Source organism: Leptodactylus fuscus, chromosome 6 (assembly GCF_031893055.1).
Source record: "Leptodactylus fuscus isolate aLepFus1 chromosome 6, aLepFus1.hap2, whole genome shotgun sequence".
In the NCBI taxonomy this organism is placed as follows: Eukaryota; Metazoa; Chordata; class Amphibia; order Anura; family Leptodactylidae; genus Leptodactylus; species Leptodactylus fuscus.
Window position 1 is genome coordinate 157,009,983 of NC_134270.1, and position 18,578 is coordinate 157,028,560.

Here is an 18,578-nt window from a genome sequence, read left to right on the forward strand (position 1 = left end):
CAGCTCTCTGTGCCCCATGGATGACACCGCTGATGTGTTCCTATTACATGTCGGATAGCAAAGGTGCGCATATAGTAGTAGGGAATATGTGACTGGTATTGTCTCCACTGCTGACATGGTGAGTGTACAATCTTTTGCACGTCATTGAGCTGAAGTAAGGAATTTGTGCTGCTCCTTTAAGATGAATGACTGCTTGTGCAGTGTCCTGGAGGCTGCATCATCTTCATTGCTCCCCCTCATATCGCTACTACTCCATCTTCACCCTCCTCAAATCTCCATCCATCAAACTGCAACAGGTAAAATTTACATCTGTGAATGTGTCCGCCCTCATTCTCCAGCTCTTGCTGTCTGTTCACACTAAGTTATTGTACTACATGACCAGGGTTGCCCAGACTATAAGTAAAAATTGTTGGGGTCTGTCTACACAAGCCACAAAATCCAGGATAAACGATCTCCACTGATCTTACGCCTTTCTTCCTTACTGCACCATAAAATCTCTGCTTAATCCGTCTTGTTTGAACAAGATAGACTTAGACTTCACCTCTCAGAGCTATCGGGTTACATAGAAGTCTGTGGAAGGGGGCAAGGAATGAGTTGGAGTTTCTTACTGAAGAAATTGCAAGCAGCTAAATAGGAAGTTTCTATCTCACCCCAAGTTCTTTATGTACACCAGTGCAGATCAGTACTTCTGTATAAGCTGATGCTTCTGAATATGAGAGAGAACCATGGAGACAATTCTCCTCTACTCTCTGTACACCGCGTAGGGCACACGTCATAGTAGTTTATTTACAACAGCTCAAGGAGACCTGAAAATTAGAGATTAAACCTGCAGAGGGGAAAACTGCTACAAATGCAGAGTAGAAGTTGTAGAAGTTGGCCAGACATGGTGTCACTTCCCAAGCACAAACACCATACCGCTGAGTTATGCAAAGTTGCTTTTCCGCACACTAATCTGGAAGAAAAATCTGCAGTAAATCCATCCGTACGGACATACACTTTTGATGAAATACACACTTTGGTTTGTTAAAGACATTTCTGCAAACTTCTGATTTATCCGAAGCGGGCTTGTAGAAATCTGTGTGCTTGCCACCTGATCAACCCCATTGAGATGAATGGAAGTGATCAGTCGCAGAAATTTCTGGAACACATCCGCTGCATGTGACGTTAATGTTAGACCTTTGAGGGTGAATCCTGCGGATCTTGGCTACATTGCAATCCCCCATACAAGATGCAGCCTGGGATTAGAGGATTATGAAGCTTCCTGCGTGTTGTAGTGCCTGGTTCTTCTGCTGTTTCCATGACCTCTTGTCATTTTTTGGCTCCTTTTCATTTGCTTCCTTGTTTTTTCCCCTTTGGCTTTTCCCCGTTTTCCCTTCTACTGCTTTACTTGCTTTTAGGAATACCTGTGCCTGGCTGATGCTCTCCGCTTGTGCCGCAGTGCTCCTCATCCCTTCCCCTCTCTCACAACGCTCATAGCTGACTCCGAGGTACATTGTCACAGACTTGCTTTACTTCTGCTACTAAAACTGTATATCTGCATGTGGCAATGTGATCTGTTTAATCGGCAACTACATCATTACCTAAGGCTAGGGGGCAGCTTTGGCCATGTCACGTGTTGTGCAGCGAAAGATTTCACTGCAACAGCTAGTGAAAGTGAATGCAGTGACATTGCAGCCTGCAGGATGCCTCCTCATAACTCCAGACTTCCAGTGACTGGCAGCCTGCAGATTGCAATGTAAGGACATTCACTTTCATTAGATGTGATACTTTGTGATCTGTGTGTCGTAGCCAAAGCCACCACGTGTGCCAGCAGGTTAATGATGTCATATTTAACAACTTTGCAAACAATCCACAATTAATCCACAATTTTGTTCTAGATCGCTTTGTTCTTATATGGCGACTGATGTGTTCAGAGGAGACGTCTAATGTTCACCTTATTAATATGATCCAAATGCCAAATTGTGTAAATTCCCCACTATATCTTAATAGTAGTCAGAGTGCTTTGGCCTTACAGAGCTCAAGATTCTCTGTCTAGACGTACATTCAGCCCTTAAAGGGGGTATCCTGGATCAGAAAATTTAAAAAGGTTTTCTGGAGACTTGAACTTGCTTTCCTTGGCACGTTTTTCTGGGTGGTGTGATCGGTACATACCACTGCTCCTCCCTCTTCTCCTGTTTTCACAACTTTACTATAGTCGGGCAGCGCCCATAGTACAGGTAACTAAAACCGGAAAGGAGGGAGAAGGCTTGTTCCGATCACGTCACCCAGAGTCACAACCCCCAGATTCAGCTTGAACAAATTCACGGGGGAAGCGAGTTCAGGTCCTGCACAGTCCCTTTAAATGCATGCAGCAGGGGAGGACCAGAAAATAAAAATGCATTCATACTCTCCTACATCCTCCCCTCCATTTCCTGTCATCGCCACCATCATGTCAGTGCGACCACTGCAACCAAAGACCACACTCAGCCGTATATAGCTGAGAACGGTGACTGACTGCAGCGACCCCATCAATGTGATGGCCGACCCAGTGCAGGAAAGGACTAGAGGATACGGGTATATATGAATGCATTTCTATTTTCTAGCCCTCCCCTTCTGAATGTGTTTAATGTTAGGATCCCAGACAACCCCTTTAAGGTCCCATCTATTTTGGGCTTTAAGAACCGAGCTTTTTCATCCTTCAGGGCTTGTTTTTTGCCGGATGACTTGTATTTCTCAATAGCTTTTCTACCACCAGCAATTCTTCCATTGTTTACCTATAGCATGTTAATGTTATTTTGTGGGGCTCTACATGTGTGGCCAAATATCTGTAATTTTTTTCACCTTTTAGTACATTTTTTTTTTTAGCAGCAGTTGTTGTATCACTATTACGCTGACCGGTGACCCCATAGGCAGATACTGTGTGTATGGTTCTGTGTTGATGCCGTTCTCTCTCCATATTCTAGGTCTCTTTGGCCTGTTGTACTGTTATGTAACCCTTTGTGCTCTATTCTCTTTAGTACATCACTTTAGATCAGCTTCACGACCTACTTGGACACATGGCTAAAGCCCCTGCTGCTCCTCCTGTCACCCATTTTGCTGATTCTGGGGCTAAACCATCCTCTTGTGTCCCTTCCTGTGAAGATCCTTCTCCTGTCCATCTCTCTTCTTCATCATCCTCTTCTTCTCCCTCCATCTCTACGGAGGTTTGTTCATTCCATATAACCTGTCTCTGTGAACCAGATACATAAGTTAGGCTTTGAGTTTAGTCCAGGGCTCTGTTCACATTTTGCCTTTTGGTTTCTGTTTACAAAACCATGACACAGTGTATAATCCTTTACACAGTAGCCACCGACGCATCAATTTCAGTCCCAAGTGAATGGGCTGAGCTGTTATACCAAGTACAGCCACTATAAGTGTATGGCGCTGTGCTTGGTATGTTGTGAAAAGGCCACAGCTGATCTGCAGATGTCCCAGGTGTTGTTCCCGTGCCGATCTTCAATTGATGGTCTATCCTAAGGTTAGATCAGTTATTAAAGGGGTTGTCCAGGGAGTTGAAATTGACTTACCTGGTCTGCCAGATGCTGATGATCCCCAGGTCACGTGATCGGGTCGCTCTTTAGTTATTTACGTGTGAGATCGGGGGAAGGGGGGTGGAGAGACCTGGGACATCACGGCACCCAGAGCCACATCACGACCCCCATCATCAGCATCCCCTGGACCAGGCAAGCCAATTTCAAGACCATGGCAACCCCTTTAAGTCTGGGTGGTCCTATTAATTATATTAAGTCTATTTAGGTGCCAAATTAAAACCAGATTTTATTTTGTATTTAAACTAATTATGTGATGAGTTTGGGGTGTTCATATATATAAATTATGCTACCACCTGGTGTTGTAAGTGTATAGTAACCTACACGTCCACCTACAGGGCTGTGTACTGGTGGTCACACATGCTCAGTCACTTTTCCCATAGCCAGATCTCTACTTAGTGATCCTCTGCTCACTGCAGGGTAGCCAATAGAAATGGCTTGTCAGGAAGGAGCAGAATCTCTGTCCTAACATGGCAACATGTCCCTTCTTCAGGGAAGTTAGAAAGGACTATATTGTCAGCTGCCAGAGAGGGAAGGAGACTGATTTTGTTCAGAAGCACAGGTTAGTTAGGGGAATACAGGGAAGCAAAAACTGATTCTAACAATGTATTTTGTTCATTGTCTGGTTGTGTTCCACTCCATGATACCATTGCTGTCTCACCGACCCCCTCTCCTCTCTGTGTCTTCATTTCTTGTCCACTCCCCCAGGTGGACTCTATCTCTTGTGAGGGTCACTCTGCAGCTCCTGCTCCTGACTTGGAAGAGCAGTCCAAGAAAATCACTCCCGATCCTTCTAGCATTCCTCCTCCTTCCCCGCCTCCCCTTCCTGCTAAATCTTCTCGTAAATTCCAGCAGGTAATCCCCTCTGCGTCCTCCTGGCGTGCCACAGGCTACTAGAGTATGATGTGTTGTGACATTAACATACGGCTCCGTCACTGTAACATCGGCAAATGGACAAATCTTTCAAGGGCCCTGTTCACATTCACACTGTGGTTCCCATTATAAAAAAGAACGCCCCAATGCAGCGCCAGATTCATCACCCCATGGACCCAATTGTCTTACATTGGGTTCCAGCATGATGATCGTCATTTTGACAGGAGGAATAGCATTGCATGCTACACTGTTCTACCTGTCAAACATGACAGAACATAGCTATAGCATATATTTACACATGCATTACTCTTTACAGTGTGAACAGAGACTAATATAGCCTTGTCACTTCTCTGTTTGCTTTTCCTTTATCTGATGTGAAATCCTTTTTTGCTGTGTGGAAACCGACATGAATCTGCTCTTGATGGATGTGTTATGTGTTTGTATCTAGTATGTAGTTGTGGTGTGTTGTGTACTCAGTGTTGTATTGTGGTGACTGGTGGATTTATTACGGCTGCTTATACCTCAGTATGTGACTGCTGCTGTGTTGTGACCTCACATGTTCATTATAGTTGCATATGTCATCAATCTATGTTTTTTTTTTTCCTGTACTGTGACATCACTGTGTATTATCCCTGTACTGTGACATCACTGTGTGTATTATCTCTGTACTGTGACATCACTGTGTGTATTATCCCTGTACTGTGACATCACTGTGTGTATTATCCCTGTACTGTGACATCACTGTGTGTATTATCTCTGTACTGTGACATCACTGTGTGTATTATCCCTGTACTGTGACATCACTGCATATATTATCCCTGTACTGTGACATCATTGCGTGTATTATCCCTGTACTGTGACATCACTGTGTGTATTATCCCTGTACTGTGACATCACTGTGTGTATTATCTCTGTACTGTGACATCACTGTGTGTATTATCTCTGTACTGTGACATCACTGTGTGTATTATCTCTGTACTGTGACATCACTGTGTGTATTATCCCTGTACTGTGACATCACTGTGTGTATTATCTCTGTGCTGTGACATCACTGTGTGTATTATCACTGTGCTGTGACATCACTGTGTGTATTATCCCTGTACTGTGACATCACTGTGTGTACTATCTCTGTACTGTGACATCACTGTGTGTATTATCCCTGTACTGTGACATCACTGTGTGTATTATCCCTGTACTGACACATCACTGTGTGTATTATCCCTGTACTGTGACATCACTGTGTATTATCCCTGTGCTGTGACATCACTGTGTGTATTATCCCTGTACTGTGACATCACTGTGTATTATCCCTGTACTGTGACATCACTGTGTGTACTATCTCTGTACTGTGACATCACTGTGTGTATTATCCCTGTACTGTGACATCACTGTGTGTATTATCCCTGTACTGTGACATCACTGTGTGTATTATCCCTGTACTGTGACATCACTGTGTGTATTATCCCTGTACTGTGACATCACTGTGTGTATTATCCCTGTACTGTGACATCACTGTGTGTATTATCTCTGTACTGTGACATCACTGTGTATTATCTCTGTACTGTGACATCACTGTGTGTATTATCCTGTACTGTGACATCACTGTGTGTATTATCTCTGTACTGTGACATCACTGTGTGTATTATCCTGTACTGTGACATCACTGTGTGTATTATCTCTGTACTGTGACATCACTGTGTGTATTATCCTGTACTGTGACATCACTGTGTGTATTATCTGTGTACTGTGACATCACTGTGTATATTATCCCTGTACTGTGACATCACTGTGTTTATTATCCCTGTACTGTGACATCACTGTGTGTATTATCCCTGTACTGTGACATCACTGTGTGTATTATCCCTGTACTGTGACATCACTGTGTGGATTATCCCTGTACTGTGACATCACTGTGTGTATTATCTCTGTACTGTGACATCACTGTGTGTATTATCTCTGTACTGTGACATCACTGTGTGTATTATCCCTGTACTGTGACATCACTGTGTGTATTATCTCTGTACTGTGACATCACTGTGTGTATTATCCCTGTACTGTGACATCACTGTGTGTATTATCCCTGTACTGTGACATCACTGTGTGTATTATCCCTGTACTGTGACATCACTGTGTGTATTATCTCTGTACTGTGACATCACTGTGTATTATCTCTGTACTGTGACATCACTGTGTGTATTATCCCTGTACTGTGACATCACTGTGTGTATTATCCCTGTACTGTGACATCACTGTGTGTATTATCCCTGTACTGTGACATCACTGTGTGTATTATCCCTGTACTGTGACATCACTGTGTGTATTATCCCTGTACTGTGACATCACTGTGTGTATTATCCTGTACTGTGACATCACTGTGTATTATCCCTGTACTGTGACATCACTGTGTGTATTATCCCTGTACTGTGACATCACTGTGTGTATTATCCCTGTACTGTGACATCACTGTGTGTATTATCTCTGTACTGTGACATCACTGTGTGTATTATCTCTGTACTGTGACATCACTGTGTGTATTATCCTGTACTGTGACATCACTGTGTGTATTATCTCTGTACTGTGACATCACTGTGTGTATTATCCTGTACTGTGACATCACTGTGTGTATTATCTGTGTACTGTGACATCACTGTGTATATTATCCCTGTACTGTGACATCACTGTGTGTATTATCCTGTACTGTGACATCACTGTGTGTATTATCCCTGTACTGTGACATCACTGTGTGTATTATCTCTGTACTGTGACATCACTGTGTGTATTATCCTGTACTGTGATATCACTGTGTGTATTATCCCTGTACTGTGACATCACTGTGTATTATCCCTGTACTGTGACATCACTGTGTATTATCCCTGTACTGTGACATCACTGTGTATTATCCCTGTACTGTGACATCACTGTGTGTATTATCCCTGTACTGTGACATCACTGTGTGTATTATCCCTGTACTGTGACATCACTGTGTGTATTATCCCTGTACTGTGACATCACTGTGTGTATTATCCCTGTACTGTGACATCACTGTGTGTATTATCTCTGTATTGTGACATCACTATGTGTATTATCTCTGTACAGTGACATCACTGTGTGTATTATCTCTGTACTGTGACATCACTGTGTGTATTATCTCTGTACTGTGACATCACTGTGTGTATTATCTCTGTACTGTGACATCACTGTGTGTATTATCTCTGTACTGTGACATCACTGTGTGTATTATCTCTGTGCTGTGACATCACTGTGTGTATTATCTCTGTGCTGTGACATCACTGTGTGTATTATCCCTGTACTGTGACATCACTGTGTACCAATATAATCCCAAGCTTTCGATGTTCTGTCCTTGATACTGTGTATGATCCTAATAGACAGGCACCATTCCAGTTTCTAGTACAGATCTCTGAATTTGTTATGGCCCAGCTTAATAAGCATCCAATGTTCTTGTGCCTGTACGGCATATAAACACTGTTGCCTAACTAACCTGCATGTTGATGGTTTCCAGGTGGCAGTTTTCTTTGCTATCTAATATATGGTGATATTTTATTCTGCAGTGCACATTGCCAGGATTTACATTTACTGTCTTTATAGCCAATATTGTTAAAGATGGACGTTCACGTCTAGGTTTTCCTGGCATGATAGCATGGCTATTGCTTTATGTTTGCAGTTGTCTAGTCACATCACATCCATGTACATTCACCTTTTACCTATCCCCACAGATGTCTCGTTCTCGACCAGAAATCGATAGCGGCGGTGCTACCCTTCCGCGGATGAAAACCGTGTCCCCATCTACTTCCCAGTTCTCCATTGCCACGCTTGGCCGCAGTGTTTCTCCCAAGGTAAGGGGCTGAGATGTTTTTCTCGTGGGCCCTAATATCTGATTTTCTCTCCTTGAGAAGCGCATTGTGCCGGCTAATATACTTAGCTCTTCCTTTCTTAGAACACAATTTTGACACAGAATGGCTCAGGCAGCCTTTCCCACGGGTTGGCAGTCACACTGCAGGACATCCAGAGCAAGAGACAACTAGCCCTTCAACAAAAAGGTGACAGACCCCGAGCCACATTATGTAGTCCTACTAACCCTACTAAGTGACCGGTCACACTCACACGGTGTGTTGTGTACCTCTGTGTATCTTACCTAACACACTTCCTATTGTCTTCTTACCCCACATGCTAAAAATCTGCAAACGCTTCCAATTCTCCCTTGGAAGGACTTTGCTCCTTCAGTCCCTTTTCTTTTTCTGCACCCTCTCGCTCATTGTGTCTCATCCTTTCCAATTCATTTTCCAATCTGTATGTCTTTTTAGCCGATGACATGAACCTAGAGAAGCCTTTCCTGTCTGAAGTCGCAGGTAGCCAAGACGTTTTGTTGTGTGTTGTCACTACCTATATACAATCGTGACTGTGTCAGTGCACAAATGGGGCATGGTGTCGTGTACGGTTTTACACTTTGTTGTTGTCATTGGGTCATGGGTTGGGACCCATTAAGGGTACGGTAAAACAGAAATGCTCCAATTGCTGCTTTATGCTTAAATGGGTTTTATTAAAGATTTTTCAATAAAATACAAAACGAGCAAAAAGAAATAAGTCGAGCAACAATGAAGGAGCACATAAGCCAGCGAGCTGGGAAGCCAAAAAGACCCCCCTCCGCATAAACCAAATACAGCCCAACAAGAAAAAGAAAAGGGAATAAGACCAATTGTTGCTTTAGCATTTGTATCATTGAAGACTGTCCCTTGCTGTGGTTTCTACCAACACCCTGGACCACCAATGATCTACAGTGGATGACCTAAACCTGAAGAATCCCTTAAGGCAGTGATGGCGAACCTTTTAGAGACCGAGTGCCCAAACTTCAACCCAAAACCCACTAATTTATCACAAAGTGCCAACATGGCAATTTAACCTTTAATAATGTGCAGATCCACAATTGCACACAATTACAGACCTGCAAAATAGGGACATACGAACGGGGCTTTATAGAGCTTTCTGCTTCACAGTGGCCCCCACACAGTACTATCAGCTCCACAGTGACCAGCACATAGTACAATCTGCTCCACAGTGGCCTCCACACAGTACAATCTGCTCCACAGTGACCAGCACATAGTACAATCTGCTCCACAGAGGCCTCCACACAGTACAATCTGCTTCTCTGTGGCCTCCACACAGTACAATCTGCTCCACAGTGGCCTCCACACAGTACAATCTGCTCCACAGTGGCCTCCACACAGTATAATCTGCTCCACAGAGGCCTCCACACAGTACAATCTGCTTCTCTGTGGCCTCCACACAGTACAATCTGCTCCACAGTGGCCTCCACACAGTACAATCTGCTCCACAGTGGCCTCCACACAGTACAATCTGCTCCACAGTGGCCTCCACACAGTACAATCTGCTCCACAGTGGCCTCCACACAGTACAATCTGCTCCACAGTGGCCTCCACACAGTACAATCTGCTCCACAGTGGCCTCCACACAGTACAATCTGCTCCACAGTGGCCTCCACACAGTACAATCTGCTCCACAGTGGCCTCCACACAGTACAATCTGCTTCACAGTGGCCTCCACACAGTACAATCTGCTCCACAGTGACCCCCCCACACAGTACAATCTGCTCCACAGTGTCCCCCACACAGTACAATCTGCTCCACAGTGACCCCCCACACAGTACAATTTTCGCCACGGTGGCCTCCACACAGTACAATCTGCTCCACAGTGACACCCCCCCACACACACACAGTACAATCTGCTCCACAGTGACCCCCACATAGTACAATCTGCTCCACAGTGACCCCCACACAGTAAAATCTGCTGCACAGTGATCCTCACACAGTACAATTTTCACCACGGTGACCCCCACACAGTATAATCTGTTCCACGGATGGGTACCCAACGAGAGGGCTCTGAGTGCCACCCCTGACACCTGTGCCATAGGTTCGCCATCACGGCCTTAAGGGTTAGACCCCACATAGCGAAACACAGCGAAAAAAACCTCTGAGCATGAGACTTACTATAACCACTATAATGGCAGTCACTCCATTGCCCCCTTAGATGGGGCCTGTATCCTTGTGAGAGACGCTGAGCAGGTTCGGTCTGTTACCCCAGTGGTCCCCTTCTATATATGCTGAGATTTAAGTAAAGCTGGAATTAGATTTTAGTTGGTAGCTATTCCTTCTGACTCCATTATACACAGGCATGCATGACTTGGCTGAGTATAGTTTTCCATAAGGGACTGGGAGCCAAACCCCACTATCCTCCCTAATAATAAAGGGATCGGGCATGTTCACTCCAACTGCCTGATCCTTCTCCTTCCTACCACCTGACAAGTGCCATCGGGGAACACTTGGCGCACCCTCATACAAATTCAATGACCCGCCAATCTAATGTGTGGGGTCATCTTAAGGATGAACCCACACGTAATGGATTTGTTACCTCTTTATCACGCTTTAGAAAAATAGCAAGAAAACTCCAAGTGTTCCCGCAGCCTCATTGGACTATATTAAGGCATTGCCTTATAGACACAAATGTGAACCTTTGCCTTTAATGGGGAGCTTAAAAGGTTGGGGAGCTTTATGTGTTGCAGATTTAGTAGACATGACTGTACATAGTTGAGCTCTGCAGACCTCTTCTATCACACCGTATCCCCTTCCTCTGTCTAATATTGTTATATACAGTCTGCCATGTATATTTCGGGTCCTTATAGCCATGTCTTCCCTTGTTCTTGGTCTTTTACCTTGATCCATTTCCTTGCAGGGCAGCAAGTGATAGACGAACAGCGTAAACGTCTTGCCGAGCTAAAGCAGAAAGCGGTGGTGGAGGCTCAGTCACAATGGCAGTCTCTCCATGGGGGAGCATCACAAGGGTACCTTCCCATCATGCACCACTCCATCCTGCACCATCAGAGACCCCTGCACTCCCGGGACGATGATCCTACACATGGATACGACACCCTGAGCCTGGAGAGCTCTGATAGTCTGGACACCAGTGTCTCCACAGGAAACTCGGCCTGCTCCCCCGATAACATGTCCAGGTGAGTTCTTAGTACTTATTTCATCAGTTTATTATGTGTTCTCTCCGGCTTTGCTCACACTCTTATCTCTTCCTCTAGTGCCAGCGGGCTAGACATGCTCAAGATCGAGGAAATGGAGAGGATGCTGTTCGAGGCTCATGCGGAGAGGGCAAGACTTGTGGAATCCAGGGTAAGCCATGATAATGCCATGTACATGTGTGGAGCCTGGTCCTGAGCTGGGTAGGGGATAAGTGTCCGACCACTGAGGGTCCCACCACTCTGACCTGCACCTGTCACAATCCCTTGTTCCCTATTAGAATGGAGCAGTGGTTAAGCATGCACACCCCACTCCATTCAATGTATATAGGCAGCCAAATACAGCCGGTGGCTATCTCCATCAGTGCCATAGAGGGCATGTGTGCATACTCGGCCGCACCCTATTCAACATCTCATTCATTCATTGTGCATGCTCGACCGTCGCTTCATCCAAATACTAGACTCCCTGGATCCATGGAGGTTCCAGCATTTCGATCAGATGCTGTCTTGTGGATAGATACCTTTCAATTTTGGGAAAACTCTGTTAAACCCAAGCTGATGTGAATGTACAGCTCAGTGTAGAAGGAACAGATTGGTTCGTGGTTGTCAGAGAGTGAACCTGAGCAGAAGTCATTTATAGCCACGTCTGTCTTTACTATTGCACCATGCAGTTAATAGTACAAGGCCATCCCCAGTATCGGGCCATCCCCAGTATCGGGTCATCCCCAGTATCGGGTCATCCCCAGTATCGGGTCATCCCCAGTATCGGGCCATCCCCAGTATCGGGCCATCCCCAGTATCGGGTCATGCCCAGTATCGGGTCATGCCCAGTATCGGGTCATGCCCAGTATCGGGTCATCCCCAGTATCGGGCCATCCCCAGTATCGGGCCATCCCCAGTATCGGGCCATCCCCAGTATCGGGTCATCCCCAGTATCGGGTCATCCCCAGTATCGGGTCATCCCCAGTATCGGGCCATCCCCAGTATCGGGCCATCCCCAGTATCGGGCCATCCCCAGTATCGGGTCATCCCCAGTATCGGGCCATCCCCAGTATCGGGCCATCCCCAGTATCGGGCCATCCCCAGTATCGGGTCATCCCCAGTATCGGGTCATCCCCAGTATCGGGTCATCCCCAGTATCGGGCCATCCCCAGTATCGGGCCATCCCCAGTATCGGGCCATCCCCAGTATCGGGTCATCCCCAGTATCGGGTCATCCCCAGTATCGGGTCATCCCCAGTATCGGGCCATCTCTAGTATTAGGCCATCCCCAGTATCGGGCCATCCCCAGTATCAGGCCATCTCTAGTATTAGGCCATCCCCAGTATCGGGCCATCCCCAGTATCGGGCCATCCCCAGTATCAGGCCATCCCCAGTATCAGGCCATCTCTAGTATCGGGCCATCCCCAGTATTGGGCCATCCCCAGTATTGGGCCATCCCCAGTATCGGGCCATCCCCAGTATCGGGCCATCCCCAGTATCGGGCCATCCCCAGTATCGGGCCATCCCCAGTATCGGGCCATCCCCAGTATCGGGCCATCCCCAGTATCGGGCCATCCCCAGTATCGGGCCATCTCTAGTATCGGGCCATCCCCAGTATCGGGCCATCCCCAGTATCGGGTCATCCCCAGTATCGGGCCATCCCCAGTATTGGACCCCCTCCTTATGGTAGAGCTGTTCAGTCTTAGCAGACCCAGATCAGCTTTCCCATCATCACTATGGGGGCCATCTTCACTTATAACAGAGTCTCCTATTCATTCTGATGTAAGCCTAGCCTTGGGCATTATGAAGACAACAATGGAATTGTCTAAAATTATTCTGGACCCGTTTTAGCAATGGCCTGCTAATAGGGTAAGATTTCCGTGACACTAACACTTCTATTATTTTGCAGGAGCGTGAAGTTGAGGCCCGCAAAAAAGCCCTGGAAGATGAAAGAAGGCGAAGGAAAGAATTGGAAAAACGTCTCCAGGATGAGACTTCTCACAGGCAGAGACTGGTTGAGAAAGAAGTCAAAATGCGAGAAAAGCACTTCTCTCAGGTCAGACCCCGGCCTCATAATGTGACACGTCCATGAGTTGTGTTTGCCTATCCAGCACTTCCCAAACTTCATTCTCTACGTTTGTCTCGCAGGCGCGGCCGCTCACCCGTTACCTCCCTATTCGTAAAGAAGATTTTGACCTGCGCACTCACATTGAGTCTTCAGGCCACGTGGTGGACGCGTGTTCTCACATTATTCTAACGGAGAAGATGTGTCGAGGATTTCTCACCAAGATGGGGGGTAAAATCAAGTCCTGGAAGAAGCGCTGGTTCGTGTTCGATCGCATGAAACGCACCTTGTCCTATTATGTGGGTAAGCGGCCTTGTGTATATATAGACAATGATGGGAATTTACTGTATGCAGTCTGGTGTAGATGTAGCACACGTTTGGTGCATGGGCAAGATCTACCCCAAAGATGACACTCTTCTATACATTGTGGGATCAGTTCAGGCCGGCTGGGGATGCCTTGGCCATAGAATCTGAAGTCTACAGCAGCCCCCAGCGTTTCCATAGGTATATTAGACATGCTGCGATTTCCAAAAATTTAAGGGACTTTATAGGTTTAGCAATTGATAACCGATCCTTTAGGTTATTAACAGAAGATCAGCAGGGTCTGACATCCAGGACCCCCTGCTAGTCATCTGTTTATAGAGACTGCAAACAGGCCATGTGACCGATGAACGTGACGTTACATGGCCTGTGAAGTGAACACCTGCTGCCCCCTCCCACATTAAACTACAGTAAAACCCCTTTAACCAGCTTCCATGTACTCTTCTACCTCGGCCACAAACAAGTATGATGTGACCTCGTAGCTATAATCTATGGTAAAGGCCGTGTTTAGCACCAGACAGGTGCCGACGCTCAGCTGTTTCCCTGGATTATAGTGCACGGCTGTAAGTTCTCGGGTTGTAGGCCGGGAAATCATTTTTAGCACCAGGCCCGGTGCTGTATTTGGCAGCTCAGCTGTCTATCCGCATTGTGTACTCACGGCTTACTAAAGATGGCAGTCACATAGCGGAAAATGAGAACAAAGCTGGAGTATATAGGCAGTTCTGATAGGTGGGGAACATGTCTGTATATTCTCTCCACGCCTTATACTGTGTATAGAAACCAACTTACAATTCACACCCTATGTGTATATGACATATTCACGGGGTATACCATAAATGTGATAGATGGGGGTCATATGTCTGAGACCTGCACAGGTCTGTAGAAAAGGGGCTTGTTGTAGAGGTGGTCTCCATGCTTGGGAACCTCTCGGGTGTTGGACTCTCATAGATCTAATATGAATGGCCTATCTTAGATATCGATGTTCCTGCACACTCTGATGGCGCCTTATCTATCCTACAAAGAGAAGGATTAGGCATATTGTACCCTACAGCCCCATCCTTCTCTCCCACATCATGTGCTATTTGGGGGGGGGGAGACAGGAGACCCCCATTATACGTAAGATCTAATACACAGAACCACGTTTTAGAGAATATTTTACTCTGTTCTGACACGAGATCAGATTGGTGCGATCTATGTTTGTTTTTATGACTTTATTAACCCTTTCTGACCTGCCCATCATTGCAGACAAGCACGAAGCGAAGCTGAAGGGTGTCATCTACTTCCAGGCCATAGAAGAAGTGTATTACGACCATCTTAGAAGCGCAGCCAAGGTAATGGAGACTGTTCCCGCTCCGCCATGTCCTTCATTCATTTGCAGTCGGGAGCCGTATATAAGTAACGTCTTCTCTATCCTTACAGAAAAGAATTTTTAACCTCAGTCTGGCTTCTGTACGTATATTGCATCCCGAGCCATTCATGTACTTGTACTAAGATAATCCCAATGACAAGTGCACCCCAGTAATAACCCCGGTTTTTGTGACGATGCTTTGTGAGCAGCTCACCTTCCGATTATTATATTAACCGCATGTTAACTGTCCTAATACGTCTAGACACAGTCCTATGTGTGAGGCACTGAGCCCGTACGTGTTCCTGATGCTTACCGCACACACTGTGTATCTTCCTTGGCACCAGCCATGCATGGATCTACCGTATGTGGCCCTGTCCCAGATCACAATTCTTGCTGTGCTATCTTTTTACATCACGTGGACAGTATATGACTGCACTTCTGCTGGTTATGGAGGTTTTCCTTCTAGAAAGTGCTCAGTGAGCTCTGTATATGCCGTAAGGGAACCTTTAGGGGATATGCCGTCATAAAAATAACATCCCAGGAAGGTAATAAATCCACAGTGCTGACTATATATGTGGAATTGTCCTAAATAAGGCTCGTATAGGCATAGCAGCTCTCTTTACAACAAAAGAAAGCTATGCTTTTCAGCTGCCCACCAGCAGGTGGCGCTATAGGCACAGCTTTTCTTTTTGGAAAGCTATTTAGTTCTGTATACCTATTTCCCCAGAGGAATAACAGTATAAGGCGAGGTTCACATCAGCATCGGTTGGGTCTCCCGGCGGACATGAACAACGGAGAGTTGGACCGCTAAAACAGCGGATAAAAGGAGACTCCGGTGCAGGTGTGAACTCAGCCTTAGGCTAAGGACCCTTTATACGCCCAAGCTCCGCTCAGTGGGGCCTTGCTGCCATGGTTGGAGGGGTCTGAACGTTGCTTGTAGAGCAATATTACATAATGCAAGACTTTCATGAGGAGAGACCACTCCTTCAATTGCGAGGATTATCACGATGTAACTTTAACAATTGTTCAGTGTGAACAGGGCTTTATTGTTCATTGGATAGGGGCCACTTCTACGTGGACAGACTCATTGCACATATGTGCGTGCTCCTGTTCTGCGGTGCCGGAGTCCTCTCCATACTTATGACATCTACGACACGCCAGTGCTAAAGTGGAATCATAAGGAAGAACAGTAGAGACCCCCATGCATCAGAATGGGCAACCTATCAGCGCTTCATTCACGGAGCCCCAATACAGCCATATTTGTAGAGGTGTCAGTGTACACAAAGTGATGTTGGGGTTGTGCAGTATAATCCTACTCTTATATAAGGAGGGCAGGTTATGTAGGTTTGTATTTGTGTATAACCCTGCGGTATTAACTACTTATTTACCCTATGCGGTTGGCATCAACGTTGCCTGGATCAGCCATCTTTACCTCTCTGTTATCTCCACTGTGTTACTTTTCCTCTTGTCTTTTAGGATGCAGCGTTGCATGTCTGTGTTAGGAATTATTAATCTCCCATTTACAAAGTGTGTGTGTGCACAGGCGTGTAATGTTTTTCTGATGCTGTGACTCCTTTCTGACCCCTCTAATGCCTCCATGCTCAGATGGAGGTGCATGGTTGTGTGTAGTTTTGGCATCTGTCTGAGTTTGGTTCTTACGTGACTCTTCGACTTGTATACAAGGACACTTCATCTGATGAACCTATAGGGGGCGTATGCGTTGAGTTTTTCTGTGTGGATTCACACATGCAGTTTTTGAGCCACAACCAGTAGCGGATCCAACAGGAGGGAGAAGGCTTTTCTTTATATTTGCCATTTCTTCTGATCTCAAAAACTGCGAGTGTGATTCCAGCCTAATACAAGGTAACACAATCCTATATACACTGCTGCAGTGGAAGTGCATTATATGAGCACAGCGTATAACGCTGAATGGACCCGGGATGCCCTGTGGGTGTATCTGTGTCCTGTAACTTGTATACAGATGAAGTGTCCGTGTGTACAAGCTCCAGGTGTGTATTCCTGTCTGTCTGTACAGCTGTGGCTCCGGCCTGTTTCATTACTTTGCTCTGAACTCCTCTCTTGTCCTCTGTAGCAGATTTCCGATTTTCTCTCTGTACCCCTGTTGAAGGAGGTGGGTTAGAGTGTGTGCACAGTATTCTTTCTAGATAATTGGGTTAGGGTATGTTCACACGTCTGCTTAAGGGGGTTATACAGCAATCCCAAATTATCTTGTGTCCAAGGTATAGGTAGTAAGTGTCCCATGGTAATAAGGGAGTCCCATATATCCTGAATGGAGCAATGGCTGCGCATGTGCCCTGTTGCTTTGGTCTCTATGGGTGAGTATATTGGGGTATAGCTATCCTCACCAGCCCCATAGAGCTGCTGCGTACAAGGCAGCCATTGCTCTGTTCAATCAGGACATGATATGGGACACAGGATCCCCATTCATCGTGGTGGTGGGGTGCGCACGTCATCGTGGTGGGGTGCGCACGTCATCGTGGTGGGGTGCGCACGTCATCGTGGTGGGGTGCGCACGTCATCGTGGTGGGGTGCGCTCGTCATCATGATGGGGTAGTTAGGATATGTTCACACGTCTGCTTAAGGGGGTTATACAGCAATCCCAAATTATCTTGTGTCCAAGGTATAGGTAGTAAGTGTCCCATGGTAATAAGAGAGTCCCATATATCCTGAATGGAGCAATGGCTGCGCATGTGCCCTGTTGCTTTTGTCTCTATGGGTGAGTATATTGGGGTATAGCTATCCTCACCAGTCCCATAGACTCTGAAAGGAGCTGCTGCGTACAAGGCAGCCATTGCTCTTTTCAGTAAGGACATGATATGGGACACAGGATCCCCATTCTCATAATTGGTGGGGCGCGCTCGTCATCCTGGTGGGGCGCGCTCGTCATCATGCTGGAGTGCGCTCATCATGTACAGGAAGATAAGTTAAGATTAACCCCTTGAAGAGGTTATGCCACCAGGCATATTTACTGATAAATAGCTGATCTGTTGGGGCTCTCTCAATGAATGGGAGCATGGATCTGCCTCTCCACCTGCCCGGCTGAATTCACTATGGGGTTAAAATGCCCTCCGCTTTCAGGATCAGTGGGGATCTCTGCGGTCAGACCCCACTAGTGCCAGATCGACACAAAGACTAGTCCCATTCTTATTTACTGGGGCTAACCCTCTGCCAGATTTCCATTGCACACCCAAAAATCAGCTGCAATATCACATTGTATGTGAACTGGGTTATAGAAGCCCTAGTTAGATACATGGGATATGGAATCGACGTTGAATCTCACTGATGTCCTTGTCAACTCCAAATCATGTGACCGGGGCCTTACATTTACATAACGTTAGCGACTGAT

General features: G+C 46.1%; 2 protein-coding genes across 16 annotated transcripts in view; both read left to right on the plus strand.

Moving 5' to 3' along the window:
- Positions 1 to 18,578, plus strand: part of ARCN1 (archain 1 coat protein complex I subunit delta) — a 137,708-nt gene that overhangs the window by 98,787 nt on the left and 20,343 nt on the right. The window lies entirely within an intron of this gene.
- Positions 1 to 18,578, plus strand: part of PHLDB1 (pleckstrin homology like domain family B member 1) — a 91,364-nt gene that overhangs the window by 69,773 nt on the left and 3,013 nt on the right. For 5 of the 15 annotated variants that reach the window (XM_075277698.1, XM_075277691.1, XM_075277688.1 and 2 more), the window contains 12 exons: positions 2,997 to 3,182; positions 4,275 to 4,421; positions 8,174 to 8,293; positions 8,395 to 8,497; positions 8,762 to 8,806; positions 11,205 to 11,481; positions 11,560 to 11,650; positions 13,387 to 13,533; positions 13,626 to 13,845; positions 15,109 to 15,194; positions 15,283 to 15,312; positions 17,304 to 17,342. In XM_075277698.1, coding sequence (XP_075133799.1) covers positions 2,997 to 3,182; positions 4,275 to 4,421; positions 8,174 to 8,293; positions 8,395 to 8,497; positions 8,762 to 8,806; positions 11,205 to 11,481; positions 11,560 to 11,650; positions 13,387 to 13,533; positions 13,626 to 13,845; positions 15,109 to 15,194; positions 15,283 to 15,312; positions 17,304 to 17,342 — 1,491 coding nt within the window. The remainder of the gene's footprint in view (positions 1 to 2,996; positions 3,183 to 4,274; positions 4,422 to 8,173; positions 8,294 to 8,394; positions 8,498 to 8,761; positions 8,807 to 11,204; positions 11,482 to 11,559; positions 11,651 to 13,386; positions 13,534 to 13,625; positions 13,846 to 15,108; positions 15,195 to 15,282; positions 15,313 to 17,303; positions 17,343 to 18,578) is intronic. The other 10 variants (XM_075277696.1, XM_075277695.1, XM_075277703.1 and 7 more) reach the window with 7 other exon arrangements.